The sequence below is a fragment of the Rhinatrema bivittatum genome, chromosome 3 (assembly GCF_901001135.1).
Source record: "Rhinatrema bivittatum chromosome 3, aRhiBiv1.1, whole genome shotgun sequence".
Lineage (NCBI taxonomy): Eukaryota > Metazoa > Chordata > Amphibia > Gymnophiona > Rhinatrematidae > Rhinatrema > Rhinatrema bivittatum.
In genome coordinates, this window is record NC_042617.1 from 24,816,886 (window position 1) to 24,839,335 (window position 22,450).

Genomic DNA, 22,450 nt, shown 5'->3' on the forward strand with positions numbered 1-22,450 from the left:
TTCCTGGTGGCTATATGCTTGGCACGTCGCATCTCTGAACTACAGGCATTGTGTCGGGAACCATTCCTCTGGATGATTCCAGGAGTGTTACAGCTTCGTACCATTCCATCCTTCTTGCCCAAGGTAGTCTCAGTGTTTCATTTGAATCAGTCCATTTTGTTGCCATCCCTAGATAAGCACAAGGACGTGGAGGAATATCACCTCTGTCATTTGATTGTCAGTAGGCTTTTGGTGCGGTATCTGGAAATTTCAGAACCGGTGGAAGGAAGCAGGGTGAACCAGCTTTGCGAGCTACCATAGCTCGCTGGATTAAGGAGGTGGTCACAGGAGCCTGTGTGAAGGCAGGAAAGCCATTACCCCTTCAAGTTAAAGCTCATTCCACTAGGGCTCAGGCAGACTCAAGGAGAGAAGCTAGACTGCTGTCTCATGGTGACTTGGTCCTCCTTGCACACACCTCCAGATTTATCACCTTGATGATCAGGCCCGCGAAGACGCCAGCCCTTGCAAGGGCCTTGTTACCTGGACCACAGGCTGCCTCCTGCCCTGATCGGGAGTAGTAGCTTTTGTACATACCATTTGTCCTGAGTCCCATCTGGCTCATGCTAGAAAATGGAGAAATTACTTACCTGATAATTTCGTTTTCCTTGGTGTGGACAGATGGACTCTGCATCCCGCCCATGGCTGCCCAAGAGCAGTTCCAAGGATTTGCCTGTGGAGTGGATATCTATTTCAAGAGATTACGGTTAAGCTGCCATCCAGTCCCTAAATAAGGGCATCTATAATCTTCCTGAGGTTCAGTGTTTGTTTGGTTGAATACAGTTACGGGTATCCATTTTTAATCACGTTTTTTTTCAATAATATGTTCACAGTGGCTTTTGAAGAGAATACTGAAGGGCTGAGGGTCACCAGGGGTGTATCTAGGGTGACATCAGCTTTGAATCCTGACTCCGTCTCCATCTGCTGGCAGCGGGGTATAAGCCATTGGTCCCGAGTCCATCTGTCTGCACTAAGGAAAACGAAATTATCCTTTTTTTTTTTCTGTATAGCAGTACCTGTCCAGCCTAAGGAGATTTCACAAGCTAGTTTACTCCTGGGGGAATTCTGCACAAAACATTTAAAATTCTGCATAATTTATATTGGTCAAAATAACACAATATACATGACAATCTGTAAGAAATTTAAAATTAATACAGAAAAAAATACTTTTAAATATTTTGAGCAGAATTTCCCTAGAAGTTCACTGTAAGAGTGTCCCTTCCACTCTCTCTTCCTACTCCCCTGGCCTCTTTGCCCTCTCAGGCCCCCAACTCCTCCATCTGCCCTTATCTCTCCCCTCCACCTCTAGGCTCAACCCCCTTCCACTCTCTCCACTCCCAAAGTTTGACCCGTCTCTCAGTACTGCCCCTAACACAGGCTTCCTCTGTCCCTCTCTCTCTCTCTCTCTCACACACACTCTCATATAGGCTCCCTCTCTTCTCGCACACATACATCCCTTCATACAGGGTTTCTCTCTCTCGCATACACCCTCATACAGGCTACCTATTTCTTTCTCTCACAAACCCCTTCACATAGGCTCTCTTTCACATACACACGATCCCTTTTTCACACACACCAGCTCCCAATCTCTCACCCACATACACACTCCTTCACAGTCTCCTCACATAGGGTCCCTCTCTCTAGCACCCTCACGCATGCTCTCTCACCCCCCTGCTCGCTGTCTCACACGCACACATCCCCCTCTATTCGCACACAGCCCTCCCCTGCCCACACTGTCACCCTCCCCTACATACACATTTGCGTCCCCCCCCTCCCATACACACACACTAATCCTCACCGAGGCCTTCATCTTTGCCACGAGCGGGACGTGGAGGCAGACATACTTGATTGTGAAAAAAGTGTCTCGTTCTGGCTCTTTGGCAGGACTAGATAGATGTGGGAAATAAAAATAGAGGGAAAAATCTTGGATAGTACCAAGATTAAGATTCAGTCAGCACTCAGGCACTAAAAGACATTTTTATTTTCATTTCCTTCTAGAGGAGCAACTGGTAGACCTGGGGAATTCTGCGCTACCGGGGTCTCCTCCTCATTTGCCATTTTTCTGAGCAGAATTTGGCAATTCTGCACCACAGTAGCGCAGAATTCCCCCCAGGACTACTAGCTGTTCCTCTAGAAGGAAACGAAAAAAAAATGTCTCAAGGACTGACTGCTGACTGAATCTTAATCTTAGTGTTATCCAGGATTTTTCCCTGTATTTTATATCCCACATCTATCTAGCCCTGCCAAAGAGCCAGGTGCTGCAGAATGAGACACTTCTCACAACCCCCGGCTTGATCAGTAAGTATTGCTGTTGTGTGACAATTTGAAGGCCGTCCCAGGGGTCTGTGAGCACTGCTTCTATACTGCTTCCCAGTCCTGGCTGACCCAGGGAGCATAGTATCAGTCTCCTGCATGGTAGCACAAATTAGTGCCACTGGGCCATCAAACTAGTCTAAATTCAAGTGTTTGGTTTAAAGCAGAAGAGCTACCATTTAAAAGTTGAGAGAGGAAATTGAGTTTCATAATTTTTGTTTGGATTCTAGGTTAAAACGCCAGTGGTAAAGTCCGAAACCAAAGTCCTAGTGCCTGGAATTCCTGGGCACAGTGCATCTGTGAAATCCGGTTCATCTGGAACACCAGTATCGGAAGGCAAGAGGAAGCCTGGAGACAAGGAGGTAATGACCAGTGAAAGATTAAGATATTAGAATTAGAAATGTTCGTAGCGTGCAGACTCCATTAACACAGTGATTCCTGACTCGTCTGGTTTTCAGGATAGCCACAGTAACGTAGCATAAAGCATTTTAATGTCTTATTTGCCTTTCCACAGGGTGTCCAAGGCGTGGTATAGCAAATATAAATAGTAATTAGCTGGTGAAATTGCACAAAGGGCCACTATTTGCTCCCCCCATTCCGAGGTACACCCCAACTGCTTTCCCAGCCTGAGCTGAGATCTCTCATATCCCCAACACCCAGCCTGAGCACAGAACACTCTTCCGCTTCCCGCCGCAGCCCAACACACTCCAAACCCAATCCCTGAACTTATTACCCCCCTTTCACCGGCGCACTGTCTTCCCTCCCATCACATCCATCCCAGATATTTACTTTCCTCCCATTTACAACTTTATTTAAACTTTTCTATACCGAAGTTCAAATAACAGAGTTAATTATCACTCCGGTTTACATTGCAACCATAAAAAACGGTGACAAAGTTGTCTTACATAGAACAGGGGGAGAGAAAAACTTGGATACAGCTTAAGCATGGGGAGTAACGTGTCAAAACTGGTAAGAACTGATAAGAGTTGGCTTTTTGGGGTAACAGGGTATTCCGAGGGAGGGGGTAGGAATGAGGGATTGTAAGGGGGTTGGAAGGTGGGGGGGAGGGTAGCTGAGGGTTACCATAGATTTAATGAAACTAATATACATATATTAAATAGCTTAGGCAGCGGAAGAAAAAGTGCTTAGGCATCTGAGCTTAGGAAGAGAAGGTCCGTGGAGGATGAGGCAAGGACGAGTGTTATGGGAAGGCTTGTCTTAATCCCAGCATGCTCATCTCACCCTCCACTTGACCTTGATCCAAGCAAGCTTGTTGTTTTTCCTCCTCCTACCCATCTGTCAGCTTCTCTCTGGTTCGGTGGCTCTCTTTGCCAGATTACCTATCACTGTGGCTCCACCCAGTTCCACGGTTCTCTGGTTTCCTGTACCCCTGGTGTGACAGTTCCTTTGTCCATTATATGCATAGACTCCTCGGTGAATGAGGTGTGCATGCATGCTAGTGCACACAGTGCAGCCCATCAGTCCCCATGTGCACTGGTCTTGCAGCAGATCGCACATGCATAACTCGAAATTCCATCTTGTCCTGTTCCCTGAACATACCCAGATCAGTCCAGACTTCTGGGTTTTGCCTTCCTTCTAGCAGATGAAGACAGAGAAATTTTCACAGGTACCACCTTATAACCCAGTGTGCCACCTGCCAGTCTTCAGTATTTCTCTGTTTACAGCAGATGGAGATAGTGCAAAACCTGCAGTTCTGTACCCACCCTAAAAAAAAATAAATAAATAAAATAAGAGAAATTAATATTCTCATCAGATGTCTTGCTTCTCAGGGGATTGTTAGGTCCTGGTGAGACCATCCCCTGCGGTTGTAGGGATACAATGAGCAGGGGTTGGGAACCCCAAAATTTGCTGCTGGGGGTGATAGCTGGGGAACCAGCTCCCTCCCCTTCAGTCTGCAGCTGCGGCCATAGTTCAGGGAAGTATTCCTTCTCTTTCTGCTTTCTTTAACTTCACAAAAAAAAAGCAGTTAAAAGTTTTTGAGACTCAGCCGGTCGGTCTGCGCTCCCGGCGGGGAGCAGAGTGACCTACTTGCGCAAGGTATCGTGCTTGGGAGGGAAGCTCTTTTTAATTCTGATCGGGCCCTCTTTCTCCCCTCCCTCACCTATTTCGGCGCCATTCGGGGTCGGCTCTTGGAGCGGTCATGCCGCATGCAGGCTGCTGTTCTCTCTTTGGAGCACGGCTCTCCAGCCGTGTGGCGTCTGGCCCATGCGCTCGCTGCCTCCCCGGAGGAGAGGGTTCCTCCGATGCCGTGGCATCATAAGAACATGCAATACGGGTCAGACCAAGGGTCCATCAAGCCCAGCATCCTGTTTCCAACAGTGGCCAATCCAGGCCATAAGAACCTGGCAAGTACCCAAAAACTAAGTCTATTCCATGTTACCATTGCTAATGGCAGTGGCTATTCTCTAACTGAACTTAATAGCAGGTAATGGACTTCTCCTCCAAGAACTTATCCAATCCTTTTTTAAACACAGTTATACTAACTGCACTAACCACATCCTCTGGCAACAAATTCCAGAGTTTAATTGTGCGTTGAGTAAAAAAGAACTTTCTCCGATTAGTTTTAAATGTGCCCCATGCTAACTTCATGGAGTGTCCCCTAGTCTTTCTACTATCCGAAAGAGTAAATAACCGATTCACATCTACCCGTTCTAGACCTCTCATGATTTTAAACATCTCTATCATATCCCCCCTCAGCCGTCTCTTCTCCAAGCTGAAAAGTTCTAACCTCTTTAGTCTTTCCTCTAGGGGAGCTGTTCCATTCCCTTATCATTTTGGTCGTCCTTCTCTGCACCTTCTCCATCACAATTATATCTTTTTGAAATGCGGCGACCAGAATTGTACACAGTATTCAAGGTGCGGTATCGCTCCATGGTGAGACCGCACCTTGAATACTGTGTACAATTCTGGTCGCCGCATTTCAAAAAAGATATAATTGCAATGGAGAAGGTGCAGAGAAGGGCTACCAAAATGATAAAGGGAATGGAACAGCTTCCCTATGAGGAAAGACTAAAGAGGTTAGAACTTTTCAGCTTTCAGATTTCAATGTGTTATCCACTATGACACCTAGATCTCTCTTGGGTTGTAGCACCTATTATGGAACCCAACATTGTGTAACTATAGCATGGGTTATTTTTCCCTATATGCATCACCTTGCACTTATCCACATTAAATTTCATCTGCCATTTGGATGCCCAATTTTCCAGTCTCACAAGATCTTCCTGCAACTTATCACAATCTGCTTGTGATTTAACTACTCTGAACAATTTTGTATCATCTGCAAATTTGATTACCTCACTCGTCGTATTTCATTCCAGATCATTTATAAATATATTGAAAAGTAAGGTCCCAATACAGATCCCTGAGGCACTCCACTGTCCACTCCCTTCCACTGAGAAAATTGTCCATTTAATCCTACTCTCTGTTTCCTGTCTTTTAGCCAGTTTGCAATCCACGAAAGACATCGCCACCTATCCCATGACTTTTTACTTTTCCTAGAAGCCTCTCATGAGGAACTTTGTCAAACGCCTTCTGAAAATCCAAGTATACTACATCTACCGGTTCACCTTTATCCACATGTTTATTAACTCCTTCAAAAAAGTGAAGATTGTGAGGCAAGACTTGCCTTGGATAAAGCCATGCTGACTTTGTTCCATTAAACCATGTCTTCTATATGTTCTGTGATTTTGATGTTTAGAACACTTTCCACTATTTTTCCTGGCACTGAAGTCAGGCTAACCGGTCTATAGTTTCCTGGATCACCCCAGGAGCCCTTTTTAAATATTGGGGTTACATTAGCTATCCTCCAGTCTTCAGGTACAACGGATGATTTTAATGATAGGTTACAAATTTTTAGTAATAGGTCTGAAATTTCATTTTTTAGTTCCTTCAGAACTCTGGGATGTATACCATCCGGTCCAGGTGATGTACTACTCTTCAGTTTGTCAGGTCTACCACATCTTCTAGGTTCACCGTGATTTGATTCAGTCCACCTGAATCATTACCCATGAAAACCTTCTCCATTACGGGTACCTCCCCAAAATCCTCTTCAGTAAACACCGAAGCAAAGAAATCATTTAATCTTTCCGCGATGGCCTTATCTTCTCTAAGTGCCCCTTTAACCCCTCGATCATCTAACGGTCCAACTGACTCCCTCACAGGCTATCTGCTTAGACCTGCAGCAGACAGCCACACAGAGCTCAAGATCCTTGGGCCAGTCCATTTCCCTCAGCATGGGAATGGTGGCTATTTTAGGTGCCTTCCGTGTGGCTGAGGAGAGAGCAGCGGGGGAGCCTCCCTCTGGAGTATGTCCTGCCGATCTGAGGGCCTCGGGAATGTGTGCTGAGAGGTTAAGGGGAAGGAGGTGGTCCCTCTGGGTTTGCCCCAGAGTTTATCCTCCTAATGCATCAGGCTTATTTGGCCAGCATTGATTGCTAGGGGGTATGCCCCCCCTCCCCCAGAAAACACCCCAGCTGGGGGATTCGCCGGCTGCGCTCAGAATCCATACTGTTCAGGCTCCCGGGGGGGGGGGGGGGTTTCTCAGGAGGTTTCCTCAGAGGGCTCGGACCCAGAAGAGGGCCTTGTGGAGGATCCTCCCCCTCTGGCGGATCCAGAGGCAGGAGATGACCAGGTCTAGCCCCTGCCATCAAAGGGGATGATCCTAAGGTGATTTGCTTATTCCAGCACAATGAGTTAGCGCCTCTTATCCCGCATGTTCTGGCGGAGTTGAGCATCACGTCCCCCACTGACAGAGCCGAGCTCGGACATGGTGGACCTGGTTATGAACCTTCCCTTTACATGAGATGATGAAACAGTTGATGGTCCGGGAATATACTCCTGAGATGGGCCTCAAAGTCAGCAGGGCTATGGATAAACTGTATCTGTTACCGGAGGTCATTCTGGAATTGCTGAAGGTTCCTAAGGTGGACGCGTCGGTTTCAGCGGTCAGAAAGAGGACTACTATTCCGGTCGCTGGAGTGGCAGCTTTGAAGGATTTGAGGATCACAAACTGGATGTCCATCTCAAAAAGATATTTGAAGTCTCTGTGCTTGGCATCAGAGTAGCAGTCTGTAGCGGTTACATGCTGAGGGCCAGTTTGTGATGGTTCCAACAGATGCAGAGCGCTAGGGATCTACTGCCTCAGGAAGCTAAGCAAGCGGAGTGCTTGGAGGTTGCAGTAGTATGGAGCGGATGACTTGTATGACCTTCGGTGTACTTTGTCCAGAACCATAGTGTCGGCTGCTTCGGTATGGAGGCTGTTGTGGCTGCGTAGCTGGGTGGCAGACATCTCCTTCAAGGCGCAGCTCAGAGTGTTACCTTTCAAGGAAAAGTTCCTCTTCGGTGAAGATCTTAAGCAGCTGATAAAGCAGCTGGGAGAGAATTAGGTGCACAGGCTTCCGGAGGACAAGCTGAAAGGTTCGAAGGGTTCCCTGGCTCGTTCCCATTTTAGGGGCCAGCGGCAGTTCCGCCAGAGCAGAACTCCAGAACAGGCCAGAGGCAGACCTCGAGGATGTTTCAGGCTTGGTCCCATTCCTTCGTGGCCGTAGATCCAACAGAGACGTGCCCGCCTCTGTAGCTGGTAGTGCCAAGTCCTCACCATGAGATGTGGCTGGCCCACTCCTCAGTTCCGCTCATTGGAGGGTCAACTGACTTTTTTTTTTTTACCAGGAATGGGCCAAGATCACGTCTGACCAGTAGGTTCTAAGCAACCTCCAAGGCAAATTTTACAAAGATGCCCTTTAAATATCACTCCTTTTCGGAAGCAAATTGGAAAAGCTGGCCAGTAAATGGGGGCAAGTCTCCAGTTCCCCGGCTACCAGAAGATAAGAGAAAGCAGTTACAGCGCCCCTCGCCTATGAGGGGTCAATCCAGGGGCTCCCAATGCTTGTAGCCCTTACAAACGTTCGACATTTCAGAGATCTCAGTCCTTCCATAGTCAAAGCCCAAGAGAGGGTCAGGCTCAGGTTCGTCCTGAACCCCGCAATTAAAATTTGCCGACCCACCCTTGGAATGAGGAGATACGGGGTCGACTGTCCCTCTTCTACCAGAGGTGGGTCGAGGTGACTTTGGATAATGGGTACTGGAGGTCATACGAGAAGGATATGCCCTGGAATTCCTCAGCACTCCTCAGGACGTATCATATCTCCTTGCCACTTCTAGCACAAGAAGCAGGCAGTGGAGATTGTACTGCTAAGGCTCCTCAGGATGAGGGCTGTGATCACGGTACCCATGTCCAGGAAAATAAGGGGCATTATTCAATTTATTTTGTCATACCCAAGAAAGAAGGCTCCTTTCCATCCCATCTTGGACCTCAAGGTATCGACCGTCACCAATGGGTAACTCATTTTCGCATGGAAACCTTATGCTCTGTGATAATGGCCGTACAATTGGGAGAGTTCCTAACCTCCCTGGACCTATTCGAGGCCTACCTACATATTCCAATCCGGCAAGAACACAGTTTCCTACGTTTTTTCAGTACTGGGTCAACGACATCAGTTTCGGGCGCTGCCCTTTGGCCTAGCTACCGCTTCATAACATTTTCCAAGATTATGGTGGTCATGGTGGCAGCGTTGAGGAAAGATGGATCCTGTTGCACCCGAACTTGGATGATTGGCTGATCCAGGCCAAGTCCGTGGAAGAGAGCCTCCTGGTGACCAACATGGTGATTTCCTTTTTTACAGAACTCGGTTGGATAGAACCTGATCAAGAGCAACCTCAAGCCTTCCCAGTCCTTGGAGTATCTGGGAGTCTGATTCGACACCAGGCGGGGCAAAGTCTTTCTTCCCGCCACACCAGAGACAGAAGTTGATTTACCAGGTGCGTCAGTTGGTGAGCATGGTACGCCCGGCGGTGTGGAGATATATCCAAGTCCTCGGCTTGATGGCAGCAACCCTGGAAGTTGTGATTGTGGGCGACGGCACACACAAGTCCACAACGTTCTCTGCTATCATGTTAGAACCCATGATCTCAAGACTATGCGGGTTCATCTCCACGTACCGATGGAAGTCTGTTCTCGCCTCCAGTGGTGGTTGCAGGAAGCTCATCTGAGCAGGGGCATGTCCCTGTCCTCCCTGAACTGGGCTTTTTCACGGCAGATGTGAGTTCCGGGGCTGGGGAACTCACTTTCCGGAACTGAATGCCCAGGGACATTGGACGAAAGAAGAGTCCCTCTGGAACATCAACCACCTAGAAGCCGGGCAGTCAGTTTGGCGTGTTTACCGTTCAGCCACAGACTCCAGGTCAAGCAGCCTGTGTGATGTCGGACAATGCAACAACGGTAGCCTACTCAACCATCAAGGAGAAACCAAGAGGCAGCAGGTGTCACTGGAGATGACTTCCTTATGGAATGAGCCGAAGTAGTAAGTATTATTATTTATTTAGGGGTTTTTTTTATACCCGCATTTGAAGGTACATTATGTCGGTTTACATAGAACTGTATAACAGGAAAAGAGAGGTACAGGAAACTGTAACATTGATATCAAAAACAGGGTTAAAGAATTTTAAGAGAAAGGAAAGTAAGATAATATGAGAGCAATGAGGGAGGGAGGTAACAACTGCGGGGTTACAAAAACAATGGATTAGGCTCAAACAAGATATTAATCACAAAGTATGATGGGCTAGTCATAAGCTTGTTTGAAGAGCCAGGTTTAAGTTTTACAGATGATCTCAATCTCACACATCACAGGAAAAGACAACAGAGCAGACTTTCTAAGCAGGGAGTCTGGATCCAGGAGAGTGGAAGTTGTCTGCCAAAGTGTTTCAACTTATAGTAGACTAGCCGTTAAGCCCGTAACAACGGGCTCGGTCCGTTTCCTTCCCACTCCCTCCCCCTCATTCTCCCTCCTCCTTCACTCTCTCCCCCCTCCCTCTCACTTCCCCCTCCCTCCCTCTCACTTCCCCCTCCCTCTCTCCCCTTCCCTCCCCCCCCTCCCCTTCCCTCCCACCCCCCTCTCCCTCTCCTCCCTCCCCCCTCTCCTCCCCCTCACCCCCTCTCCCTCACCTTCCCCTCCCCCCCTCCTCTCCCTTCCCCTCCCCCCCTCCTCTCACCTTCCCCTCCCCCTCCCCCTCTCTCACCTTCCCCTCCCCCCTCCCTCTCTCACCTCCCTCTCCTCTCTCTCACCTTCCCCTCCTCTCTCGATCCCCTCCCCTTACGATCGTCCACAACCAGCAGATCTCGGGGGGGTCGCGCCGGCGGCGCCGCCGCCACTTCTCCTCCCCGCTCTTGCCGGCAGATCTCGGGGGGGGGGGTGTTACTCCCGCGCGCACGGCGCCGCCGCCACTTCTCCTCCCGCTCTGCCGGCAGATCTCGGGGGGGTCACGCTCGCGCGCGCCGCTGCTTCTCCTCCCGCTCCTGCTTCGCGGCCGCTCCTGCGGCCCCGCCGCCATTTTTTTTTCCGGGCACGCACGGCTCTGACCAACGTGCTGGCCCGCACATGCGCGGTAGAGCTGCTCTCTACTGCGCATTTGCGGGCCGTCGGTCAGAGCCCATTTATAAGGTAGATTGCTGGGGCCTCCCATCAATTGACCTGGTGGCCGCATCTCGCAGTGCAATGGTCCCTCGATTCTTCAGTCACAGAAGAGATCCGTGGTCCTGGTAATCAACACTCATCCAGATGTGGCCGGAAGACAAGTTGCTATATGCCTTCCCTCCATGGCCCTTACTGGGCAGGGTCATTCGCAGAATTGAACACCACAGGGGACTAAACCTTCTAGTAGCCCCAGATTGGCCCAGGCGCCTGTGGTTTGCGGACATACGGAGACTCCTGGTGGAGAACCCACTGCGCCTCCCACCGCACAGGGACCTGTTGCAACAGGGACCAGTCCTTCATGAGGACGAAGCAGTGATATTTATTTATTTATTATTTATTTGTTATTTTTATATACTGACATTTGATCTCAATTGAGATATCACACCGGTTTACATTCAGGTACTGTAGGTCTTTTTCTATCCCCAGAGGGCTTACAATCTAACAGCCCGATACTGTAAAACCGCGGGAGAGCGGACGAACGCCCGCTCTCCCGGCGCACGCACCGGCCCTTTGCCGGTGCGAGCTATCCAGTATGCTCCAGCATGCAAATTAGGCGACGCGGTGCAAACGAGGGAAAGGAGGCGCTAGGGACACTAGCGCGTCCCTAGCGCCTCCTTTTGGCCTGGAGCGGCGGCTGTCAGCGGGTTTGACAGCCGACGCTCAATTTTGCCGGCGTCGGTTCTCGAGCCCGCTGACAGCCACGGGCTCGGAAACTGGACTCCGGCAAAATTGAGCGTCCGGTTTTCGGCCCAACAGCCGCGGGCCGAATTCAAATTTTTTATTTTTTTTTTTTTTTACTTTTTTTTACTTTTGGGGACCTCCGACTTAATATCGCCATGATATTAAGTCGGAGGGTGCACAGAAAAGCAGTTTTTACTGCTTTTCTGTGCACTTTCCTGGCGCCGGAAGAAATTAACGCCGACCTTTGGGTCGGCGCTAATTTCTTAGAGTAAAATGTGCGGCTTGGCTGCACATTTTACTTACTGGATCCCATGCGCATACCTAATAGGGCCATCAACATGCATTTGCATGTTGATGGCCCTCAACATGCATTTGCATGTTGAGGGCGCTATTAGGTGCCGCGGGTGGGCCGCGTGTTTTCCTCCCCTTACTGAATAAGGGGTAAGGGAAAACACGCGTCCAGAGCAGGCTGACAGTGCGCTCCGACGGAGCACACTTTACTGTATCGACCTGAATGTTTGTACCTGAGGCAATGGAGGGTAAAGTGACTTGCCCAAGGTCACAAGGAGCAATAGCAGGACTCGAACCCTGGTCTCCTGGTTCACAGTCCACTGCTCTAACCACTAGGCTATATTCTGCGGCAGTAATTGTCACCTTACTCCACACTCGGAAATTCTCCACATCCCTAGCGTATGTGTGGGTCTGGAGAGTATTTGTTGCGAAAAATGTGGTGTCCTCACTCGGATGGTCAAAATCCCACTTATTCTGGAATTTTTGCAGGATGGCTTTAATAAAGGTTTGACCCTTAACTCCTTGAAGGTGCAGATAGCTGCTCTCTCCTGTTTCAGGGGTGAAGTGAATGGGGCCTCCCTGTTGGCTCATCCTGACGTGAACTGTTTTCTGAAGGGAGTGAAGCACTTTCGATGTCCATTACGGTTGCTGGTTCCCTTATGTAATTTTAATTCAGTACTGGATTTTTTTGGAAGGTTGTTCCTTTCGACCACTATGCAGTCTTTCTTTGTGTTTATTGACTTTGAAAACGGTGTTCCTGGTGGCTGTATGCTTGGCATGTCATATCTCTGAACTGCAGGCATTGTCGTGCCAGAAGCCGTTCCTCCGGATGACTCCAGGGGCGTTACAGCTACATACTGTTCCATCTTTCTTGCCCAAGGTAGGATTGGAGTTTCATTTGAATCAGTTCATTTTGTTGCCATCCCTAGATAAATTCAAGGACGCGGAGGAATAAAGTCTCTTCCATCATTTGGATGTCAAGAGACTTTTAGTGCTGTATCTGGAAATCTCAGAACTGGTTTGTCCTTTATGGTGGAAGGAAGCAGGCCGAACCAGCTTCACGGGCTACCATAGCTCGCTGGATTAAGGAGGTGATCACGGGAGCCTATGTGGAGGCAGGAAAGCCATTACCTTCTCAGTTTAGAGCTCATACCACTAGGTCTCAGGCGGTCTCATGGGCGGAAGTGAGACTACTCTGAGCAGTGAGGTGGTCCTCCTTGAACACTACCTCTAGGTTTTATCGCCTGGACGTACAGGCCCAAGAGAGCACAGCCTTTGCATGAGCAGTACTGACTGGACCATGGGCAGCCTCCTGCCCCAATCAGGAGTAGCTTTTGTACATCCCAGTGGGCCAAAGTCCATCTGGCTACACGCTAGGAAGTGGAGAAATTGCTTTCCTGATAATTTTGTTTCCCTTAGTGTAGACAGATGGACCCAGCGTCCCGCCCTTGGCTGCCCAAGGACTGTGCCACGGGTTTTTCCATGGAGTGGGCCTCCATTCCAAGGGATTACAGGTAAGTGTTCATCCAGTCCCTAGATTAGGGTACCTATATTCTTACTGGCGTTCAGTGTTTATGGTTGGTTGAGTACAGTTATGGTTAACCATTTTTAATCACATTTTTAAGCAAGTTTTTTCACTAGCATGTGCACAGTGGCTTTTGAAGAGAGTACTGGAGGGCTGAGGTCACGGCAGGGTTATGTGTACTGTGACGTCAGCTTTGCAACCTTACTCAGTCTCCATCTGCTGGCAGGGGAGCATAACCCATTGGTCCTGAGTCCATCTGTCTATACTAAGGAAAATGAAATTATCAGGAAAGTAATTTCTCCATTAGAATTTTATTTTTATTTATTTAAAATCTTTTCTATACCATCGTTGAGCTAAATGCGTCACAACAGTTCACAATAAGGCACATAAATTAATGTTGCTAATTGTATTAAATTACCGTATTTTTCGCTCCATAAGACGCACCTGACCATAAGACGCACCTAGGATTCAGAGGGGGAAAATTTAAAAAAAAAAAAAAAATTTTGTGCTAAACCGGCTCTGTCCCCGGCCGTCTGTGCATCTTATGAAGCAAATTAGGGGAGTGCATAACTTTTTTTTTTTCCTCCCCATTTTGTTTTCGGGTCTGGGGAGGGCCATTTCGGTCCACTCCCCAGATCAGAAAACTTTTCTTTCTCTGGGAACCCCCCCCCCCCCCCCAAAAAAAAAACCCCCATCCCAACCCTTTAAATTAATTAAGAACCCCCCCCGTCCCGACCCCCCAAGACCTGCCAAAAGTCCCTGGGGGTCCAGGAGCGGTCCGGGAGCGATCTCCTGGGCTTGGGCCGTCGGCTGCCAGTAATCAAAATGGCGCCGATGGCCCTTTGCCCTTACTATGTCACTGGGGCCGACCAATGGCAGTGGTAGCCCCTGTGACATAGTAAGGGCAAAAGGGCCTTCGGCACCATTTTGATTACTGGCAGCCGACGGCCCTTTGCCCTTACTATGTCACAGGGGCTACCACTGCCATTGGTCGGCCCCAGTGACATAGTAAGGGCAGCATGTATATGTTGAATAGTGTGGCAGATAGGGCTGATACCTGAGGAACTCCTGTTTGAAGGTTTATCTTTTCTGACATTACGTCTTTGATCTGTACTTGGAAGTATCTGTTATTTAGGTGTGATCTGAACCATTTGATTGTTTTGTTGCTTAATCCTATTTCTTCTAATCTATTTAATAGGATGTCATGATTTACTGTATCAAATGCCGCTGACAGGTCTAGCATCACTAAAATGTAATGTTTACCGCTGTCGAAACCTCTCATGATGTTGTCTGTTAGCGCAAGCAGTATGAGGTCCAGAAAGTTAAAAAAAAGTAAAAAAAAAAATTTGAAATCGGCCCAGGCTCGTGGGTTGAAAACCGGACACTCAATTTTGCCGGCGTCCAATTTCTGAACCCATGGCTGTCAGTGGGTTTGAGAACAGACGCCGCAAATTGAGGTCTGCTGTCAAACTAGCTGACAGCCCCTCCTGTCCAAAAAGAGGCACTAGGGATGCACTAGTGTCCCTAGCCTCTTTTTACCGTGGGCCCTAATTTAAATATTTTTATTTACTGTATCGCGCGCACAGGACACTGCGTTTGCCCGCTCTCTCCTGTGGCTTTTACTTTATTGGCCCGTTTGTGTTCTGCTAATTGAATAGTTTTTTCTATTAATTTTGCAATTAGAGGTAGGTTTGACACTGGTCTATAATTGCTCAGGATGAGTGGATCGCTGGTTTTTTTTTCTTGAAAATTGGTTTTACGATTGCCCGTTTTAGTGTATCTGGCATGGTTCCTTCATTTAAGGATAAATTAATGATATTTGTTAATATTGGAGAGACTGTGTTGGCCAGTTTTTTTATGTCTGTGGTTGGTATTTTGTCATATGCATGTGGGGCGGGGTTTAGCTTTTTTAGCATAACTTCGACTTCTAGTTCTGATATTTCATTGAATGTCGTCCATTGTTTAACGTCTCTTTTTTGCATTTTAATTTTTTGTTTAGTTATCTTTGGAATCTTTGTTTTTAGGTTCGTAATTTTGTCGTTGAAGAATGTAGCTATTTCATTACATCTATTCACTGGTAGGTTTTGGGGAGAGTCAGATTTCATTTGTGAGATTTTTTGCTATGGTAAACAAGGTTCTTGGGTTATTTGCGAATTTTTCTATTTTAGTGCTGTAATGTTTTTTTGTGTTGAGAATTACTTGTTTATAGTAGGCTAGGTGTTTTCTGTATTTAGTTAGGTTTTCAGTTGTTTTATTTTTTTTCCATTCTTTTCTTTTTTTCCTCAGATTTCTTTTGACTTCCTTTATCTTTTCATTATGCCAGGGGTTTGTTTCTTTGGGTTCTTTGATGCTAATACATTTTATTGGGTTTATCTCATTAGCTAAATTTTTGGTTGTTTGCATCCATGCTGTTGTTGTGGAGCAGCAGTCGGTGTAAACTATTTCTGTTAGTTTTTCTTCTAATTTGTCTTTCAGGGTTTCTATGTTATAAGGTGGGCGATATTTAAATTCAGTGGGATCTCTTTTTTGTGTCACTTGTTGTCCAGTATGTTTGATAGAGGATTGTATGAGGAAGTGATCTGACCAAGGGATCTGTGCATAGTCAGTTTTAACCCCTCTGCTAAGTGTTGCTCTCAGTTCCATTCATAAACTCAATAGTGTTTCACTATGTGGTAGTGTGATTTTTGAGGTTGGGGGAGGGTGATGGTGGGGGAGTTGACTTATTGTTGACCTAGCAGTTTCCTCCCTTGGGCATTCAGCTCAGTCAAAATGAAGACTGAAGTCCTGGTGCCATGAGCCTTCATTCACAACTACTTGGACATTTTTCCCCTATTTTATATCTCTTGATCATTGATGTGACAGGCCTGGACTGGGGGTATGCACCAAGGCTCTTTCTGGAACCCTGCAATCATGTGTGTTGAATCCAGCCACTAAGTGTCACACTTAAGCAATGACCCCCCCCCCCCCCCCCAAAGCCCGCTGTGAACAAACTATGTGATGCTGTACTCTTGCAGAGTCCAGACTAATCCTATTTGTTTCCTGCAGATCAGCATCGAGGAGCAACTAGGGGCAATGGATATTGACTCCATGAAAGCGGTGAGGAGAGGTGGTCTGCCTCAGACGGACAGCTTTGCAGTGCTTCTGGTGCAAGGACTGGAAAGCAACGATAAGAACATCTTAAATGTGAGAGTCTACAAGTTTAATGGGGGCTTCTCCAGGCATTGTAATAATGCATGAAATGCACTGGGAGACCATTTTAGTGTTGAGAGCAGGGGTACAGGTAGCAACGTGCTCTTCATTGCATGTCATGAACAGTACTTATTATGCAGACTGCGTTCTTTCACACAATTGTACTGTCTAAGAAAATTGCAGAGCAGCTACTAATATGGAACTCACAGCCACTTTGTACTAAGTAGCTCTTCTGAATTTGGTCTTTTTATCCTTGGCTTACTGATTCCTTGTGGCAGAGAAATCTGTAATTTATTAGGTCTTTCAGAATTTTTTTTATTTTTAACTTTAAAAATTTCATCTATAGGACAGTAAAAACTTACAGATGTTGCAGTGATTAACTTGGAACATGTATGAGGTAGCCAGAACTGATTTGCAGAGATCTGCAGCTCTGTCATCCTATACTAGCTCTGTACTTGGAGAATCAAACTTTCATAAGAAAATAAGAAATTGCTATGCTGGGTCAGACCAAGGGTCCATCAAGCCCAGCATCCTTGTTTCCAACAGAGGTCAAACCAGGCCACAAGAACCTGGCAATTATCCAAACACCAGTATTAGCAGAGGCCATTCCCTAAGTCAGCTTAATTAATAGAGGTTAGTGGACTTCTCCAAGAACTTATCCAAACCTTTTTTAAACCCAGCTACACTAACTGCACTAGCCACATCCTCTGGCAACAATTCCCCCCCCACCCCCCCCCCCCCAATCCCCACAACCGGAGACAGTCTCTACTCAGCCGCTGAGACCAGGTAAGTAGAGAAGAACTCCAACGATCCAGAAATGAGGAAGGGCTTCGGGAAGTCTTTCCTCAGGTCTCCTTGCTCAGCACACTGTACCTACTTCGTTCCCAATCTCCGTTCGGGCGAGATAAAGGGGTTCCGAGTGGTTGAGTGGCTACTCCAATGGGCTAGGCCCTGTATTCGGCGCGGTCGACTCTCCACGTGGCAATCCACGGTGGCGCCATCTTGCATGTGGTTTGGTGTGGCGCCATTTTCCCCCTTCGGCCGTTGATATGCGCAGTGCGGGCGGCCTTCTGTGCACCTAACGTTCAAGTAAATGCGCGCATAACCGCACGCATAACTTCGCGCACAATAAACCGCTTACACATATGTGTATCGAGGCGAGTCGGTGCACGCACTATATACAAGAACAGCTAAACGCACAAACCGCACAGGCTATGGCCCTGGCAGCAAAGAAGCTCAAGCGGCACTTTCTCTGCATGGCCTGCCATATTAGAGCCGCACAGTCTGACCTGGAATCCTTCCTATATTCACTGTGAGGAAGCCCAGGGAGGGCTGGATTCTCAAATATTTTCCAAGTCCGGCCCATCCCAGTCACAAGACGGGTCGGCCATGACCTTATCCGATAGCTCCCCTGCGCAATTCCGGGACGGTGCCTCCCCAGGAGAGGGCAGTTCAGGGGCCCCTGTCCCTGTTCCCCCTGGGACAAATATGGATCTGGCAGCCTTCTCTTGGTTGGAATTCTTTCAGGGCCTCCAAGCCTTTGTTCAGGCGCAGTCAGGCCTGGTTCCTGCCCGAGTTGAGCCCCAATGGGGAGGGCGCCTCGCTCTCCTGGCCCTGCCTGCGGGCCACGAGACATGCCACATCTTACCAAGAGTATCCCTGACAGGGACCCAGATACCACAGATGATAACGGGGATGCACTGGAGGACAGAGAAATCCCGACAGGCCTGGAACCATACCGGACCATGCTTCGTTTCTTCCACAGAGATGAATTACCAGCACTAGTCTCCCAGACCCTGAAGACTCTGGGAGTTTCAGGCATGGACCTTATGGCGGAGCCAAAGAAGAACCCCATCCTGGTTCCCATCGTAAAGCTGCTTCTTCCCAATGCTGGAAGCCATCCAGGAAGTGATTGACCTGGAATGGGACGCCCCGGAGGCAAGCTTTAAAGGAGGTTGGACCTTGGAAGACTTGTATCCTCTGGCCCCAGCAGTCAAGGAATGCCTGCGTTTCCCCAAAGTGGACGCCATCATCTGCGCCGTCTCGAAGCAAACAACCATCCCTGTTGAGAGAGGGGTGGCCTTGAAGGATGCTCACAATAGGCGGTTAGAATCCATCCTTAAGCAAGCCTTCGACGTGACAGCATTGACACTGCATTGCTTCCTGCTGTGCCTTAGTGGCTCGCTCCTGCTTGTCCTCGCGAGAGAAGCAGGTAGCTCTGGGATGCACACCGGAGAGGCGATTGAAACCCGCCGCAGCCTTCCTGACAGATGCAAGCTCAGACCTAGTGGCGTACCTCGGCCAGAGGAGTAGCCTCAGTGGTGGAGGCCAGAAGACAGCTATGGTTGCGGAACTGGTCAGCGGATGCAACCTCTAAGGCGAACCTCACAAAGATGCCCTTTAAGGGATCCTTCCTATTTGGAAGTGAGTTGGAGAAGCTAGCCAGTAAGTGGGGCGAGTCTCCAGTGCCCCGACTACTGGAAGTCAGGAAAAAGAGGTCTCAGCACCCCTCTCCTATGAGGGGTCGGACCATGGGCTCCCAGCGCTTCCGGCCCTACAGAAACCCATCGTTTCAGTCACCTTGGCCCTCTGGGAGGATTTGGTCCTTTCGGAATTGGCAACCCAAAAGAGGGATGGGCTTGACCCGAGCTTCCCAATGAAGAGAGGAGATAAGAGCTTGACTTTCCCTCTTCTACCAGCGGTGGGTCAAGATCACGTCGGACAAATGGGTACTGGGAATCATACGAGAAGGCTATGCTCTGGAATGAAGGGATTCTAGTGCACCCCTACTTGGTCAACTGGCTGATCTGGGCGAAGTCAGTGGAAAGAGAGCCTCCAGGTGACCAGCAGGGTCAGGTCCCTCCTACAGGAACTCGGTTGGGTCATGAACATGGAAAAAAGCAGCCTCAAACCCTCCCAGTCGTTAGAGTACCTGGGGGCCCATTCCTTCAGATTTCGAATTCGGGCATGTCATTGAGGACGGTACCTTCCTTTTTACCTAAAGCGGTGTTACGTGAATCAGACAGTGGAGCTTCCAGTTTTTCTTGATGTGGATGCATACACTCCCCATGCATGGGAGTTCAAGCTGTTAGATGTAAGGAGAGCGTTGTTGAGGTATCTCAAGGTGACTAATGACTTCAGGAGGTCGGATCACCTCTTTGTTCTGTGGAGTGGTTCAAATAGAGGTTCGAAAGCATCTAAGATTATTATTGCATGATGGCTTAAAGAGGTTATTGGATCTACTTACATTACTAGTGGTCGTCCGGTTAATGAGGGCTTGCATGCTCATTCTATATATTCTCAGACGGCCTCGTGGGCGGAGGCTCAGCTAGTTTCTCTACAGGAGATTTGCAAGGCAGCAACTTGGAAGTCGCTACATACTTTTGCAAGGCACTATCGTCTGGATGTGGGAGGTACGGGTTCCCCATCTTTTGCTAAAAGTGTGCTGCAAGCCGGTCTCTCCATGTCCCACCCTCAGTAGGGAGCTTTGGTACATCCTAGAAGTCTGGACTGATCTGGGTATGTACAGGAAAAGGAAAATAGGTTCTTACCTGCTAATTTTCATTCCTGTAGTACCACAGATCAGTCCAGAACCTGCCCATTCTATTGAGGGGGAGAGTCGTCCGCTCATTCTGATTTTATAGCATTGAATACAGTATTGTTGAGATATATTTCAAGTCTTGAAATTTTGGTGGTTTGATTTTTGCTTGGGTACAGATTAACACTGAGGAACTGCAGATGGCACACATGGTTAAGTAGCAGTGTCAGTAAAACTTTCTCTGTCTCTATCTGCTGGCAGGGAGGCATAACCCAGGAGTCTGGACTGATCTGTGGTACTAGAGGAATGAAAATTAGCAGGTAAGAACTGATTTTCCATTATGTTCTATGATAAATGTCATGTGGAGATATTGCTTTTCGAATGGAGGTACTTTGTGTTCGAAGAAGCTGCCTTGTGTGCAATGCTTGGCTAATCCTGTTAAAATTAATAACACCCATAAGTCTCTCCTGCTACGTGTAATTCTTTGAAAAGTTTTGGTTCCTGAAACTTTGGTTTCTGCCCCTCCTCCCTGGCTTAAAATTCAATGTCTTGAGTAACCTCTGGCTCCCTGCCCTGCTTCAGCTGCTGCCATCTGGGAGACTGTGTTGACATGGAAATGTCACAACTGATCCAGGTCTCTGTTTTTCTCTCTCTCTCTCTCATTACAGAAAGTGTTTAACACCAGGAAGGAGAAACTAATAAAAAACACTGTGGCTCGACTGCCTGTGTACTCCATCGTACCCCTGCTGCACGAGGTATGAAGGAACCACTTATGATGTAGATGACTGGCTTACTTGCTCATTTCTTGAGATTTTTCTCTCATTTGCATTTGAAATCGGGTGTGTAAATGGGCATCTGAAATTAGCATAACATTGTTTCCTGTTCCTATGCCGGATCAGTCCAGCAGGTGGCGCTCTTGGTTATGTAGCAGTACCTCGAAGGTTTGTTCTCTACCTCCATCTGCTGGTAGGGATACATAAACCCACTTGTCTGGACTGATCTGTGGTACTTTTAGGAACGAAAATTAGCAGGTAAGAACCAGTTTTCCTTTTTTCTGGTGAAGTCTCCCTTGCTTAGGAAGAGTCTGTGTAATTTAGTGCTGTGGGCTTTCCTGTTTCAACAACTTAAGATGCAAACCACTACAATTTACCAGCTGTTCATCAAATGCTGCCTAGCTGTTAGTTCTTGCTTCCTAGCACTGTTCTTTAAAAAAAAAAAAAAAAAAAAGCACCCAAATATCTTCTCTCTAAATGAATTCTAAGGACGCAGAAGAGCTGATTGCCAGAGGATCTAACCCTGATAAGCTGAGTGGGTCTTGGGACTGTGTTGTCACTGGCCTGAACACAGCAGTGTGTTTTCAGTGGCTGCCCGCTAATTTTATTTTTTCACAGTATCTGCATGCCAGGGCCCTTTTTTTTTCTGTTAGAAAAGGAAACCTCAGTGAACATTTTCTAGCTTTTCTGTTTAAAATAAATTTAAAATTTAAAGATTTAAGGGTTTCTCTGGGCTGGCAGCAGCTCTTAACAGTAGTCTGCAGCCTGACATGTGTAAGCAGAGCTGCCCCCAGAACATAGTGGGGTGGTGTCAGCACATTAACAAAGCCAGAATTAATACTGTTCTAAACTATTCTCCCCATTATACGTCTATGGAGAAAAATACTTAGTACAAATCACCCATATTGCTTGAAATCCTAGTTTCCTAGCATGTAACCAAATGGACTCAGGACCAATGGGTTATGGTCCTCTGCCAGCAGATGGAGATTTATTTATTTATTTTTAGATTTTTATATACCGGTGTTCCTGTATTAAAATACAGATCACATCGGTTTACATTGAAACATAAAAATTACGCCAAGAGGCGGTACATATAACAAGGTTATAAAACTTGGAAAACATGGAAAACAGGTTCGAAAAATAACATTGAGAAAATTGTATAGAGATGGAGTCAGATTTCAAAGCTGGCGTCACCTAGTTCCCTGTACGTACCTGGATCAGTCCAGACTGGGTTATGTCCCCAATCCAGCAGATGGAGTCAGCACAAGCTTTGAGGGGGCGTATCCATATATACTACTACCCCCTCTGCAGGAGTTCAGTATCTTCTGACTCCAGCAGATGCGAGTAGGGGAATCAGGCTTCTCCTCTTTTTCCTTCTTTCTCACTTTTTGGCTTTATTGTCTGGCTTGTTGCTGTCTTTTTCTCGTGGATCAAGTTTGTATCAAGTTTGTCTTAAGTTTAAAGAAAAAAAAAAAAAAGGAAGGCAGGGTCCTTTCACCTTTTGGGGAGTGGCTTATCTTCCTTGTCTCTTCTCTGCGGCCGTGCTGTTTATTTC

General features: G+C 47.6%; 1 protein-coding gene across 2 annotated transcripts in view; it reads left to right on the forward strand.

Moving 5' to 3' along the window:
• WDR43 (WD repeat domain 43) overlaps positions 1-22,450 on the forward strand; it is a 180,883-nt gene that overhangs the window by 89,097 nt on the left and 69,336 nt on the right. For both annotated transcript variants that reach the window (XM_029592968.1, XM_029592967.1), the window contains exons 10-12: positions 2,580-2,711; positions 16,441-16,578; positions 20,791-20,877. In XM_029592968.1, coding sequence (XP_029448828.1) covers positions 2,580-2,711; positions 16,441-16,578; positions 20,791-20,877 — 357 coding nt within the window. The remainder of the gene's footprint in view (positions 1-2,579; positions 2,712-16,440; positions 16,579-20,790; positions 20,878-22,450) is intronic.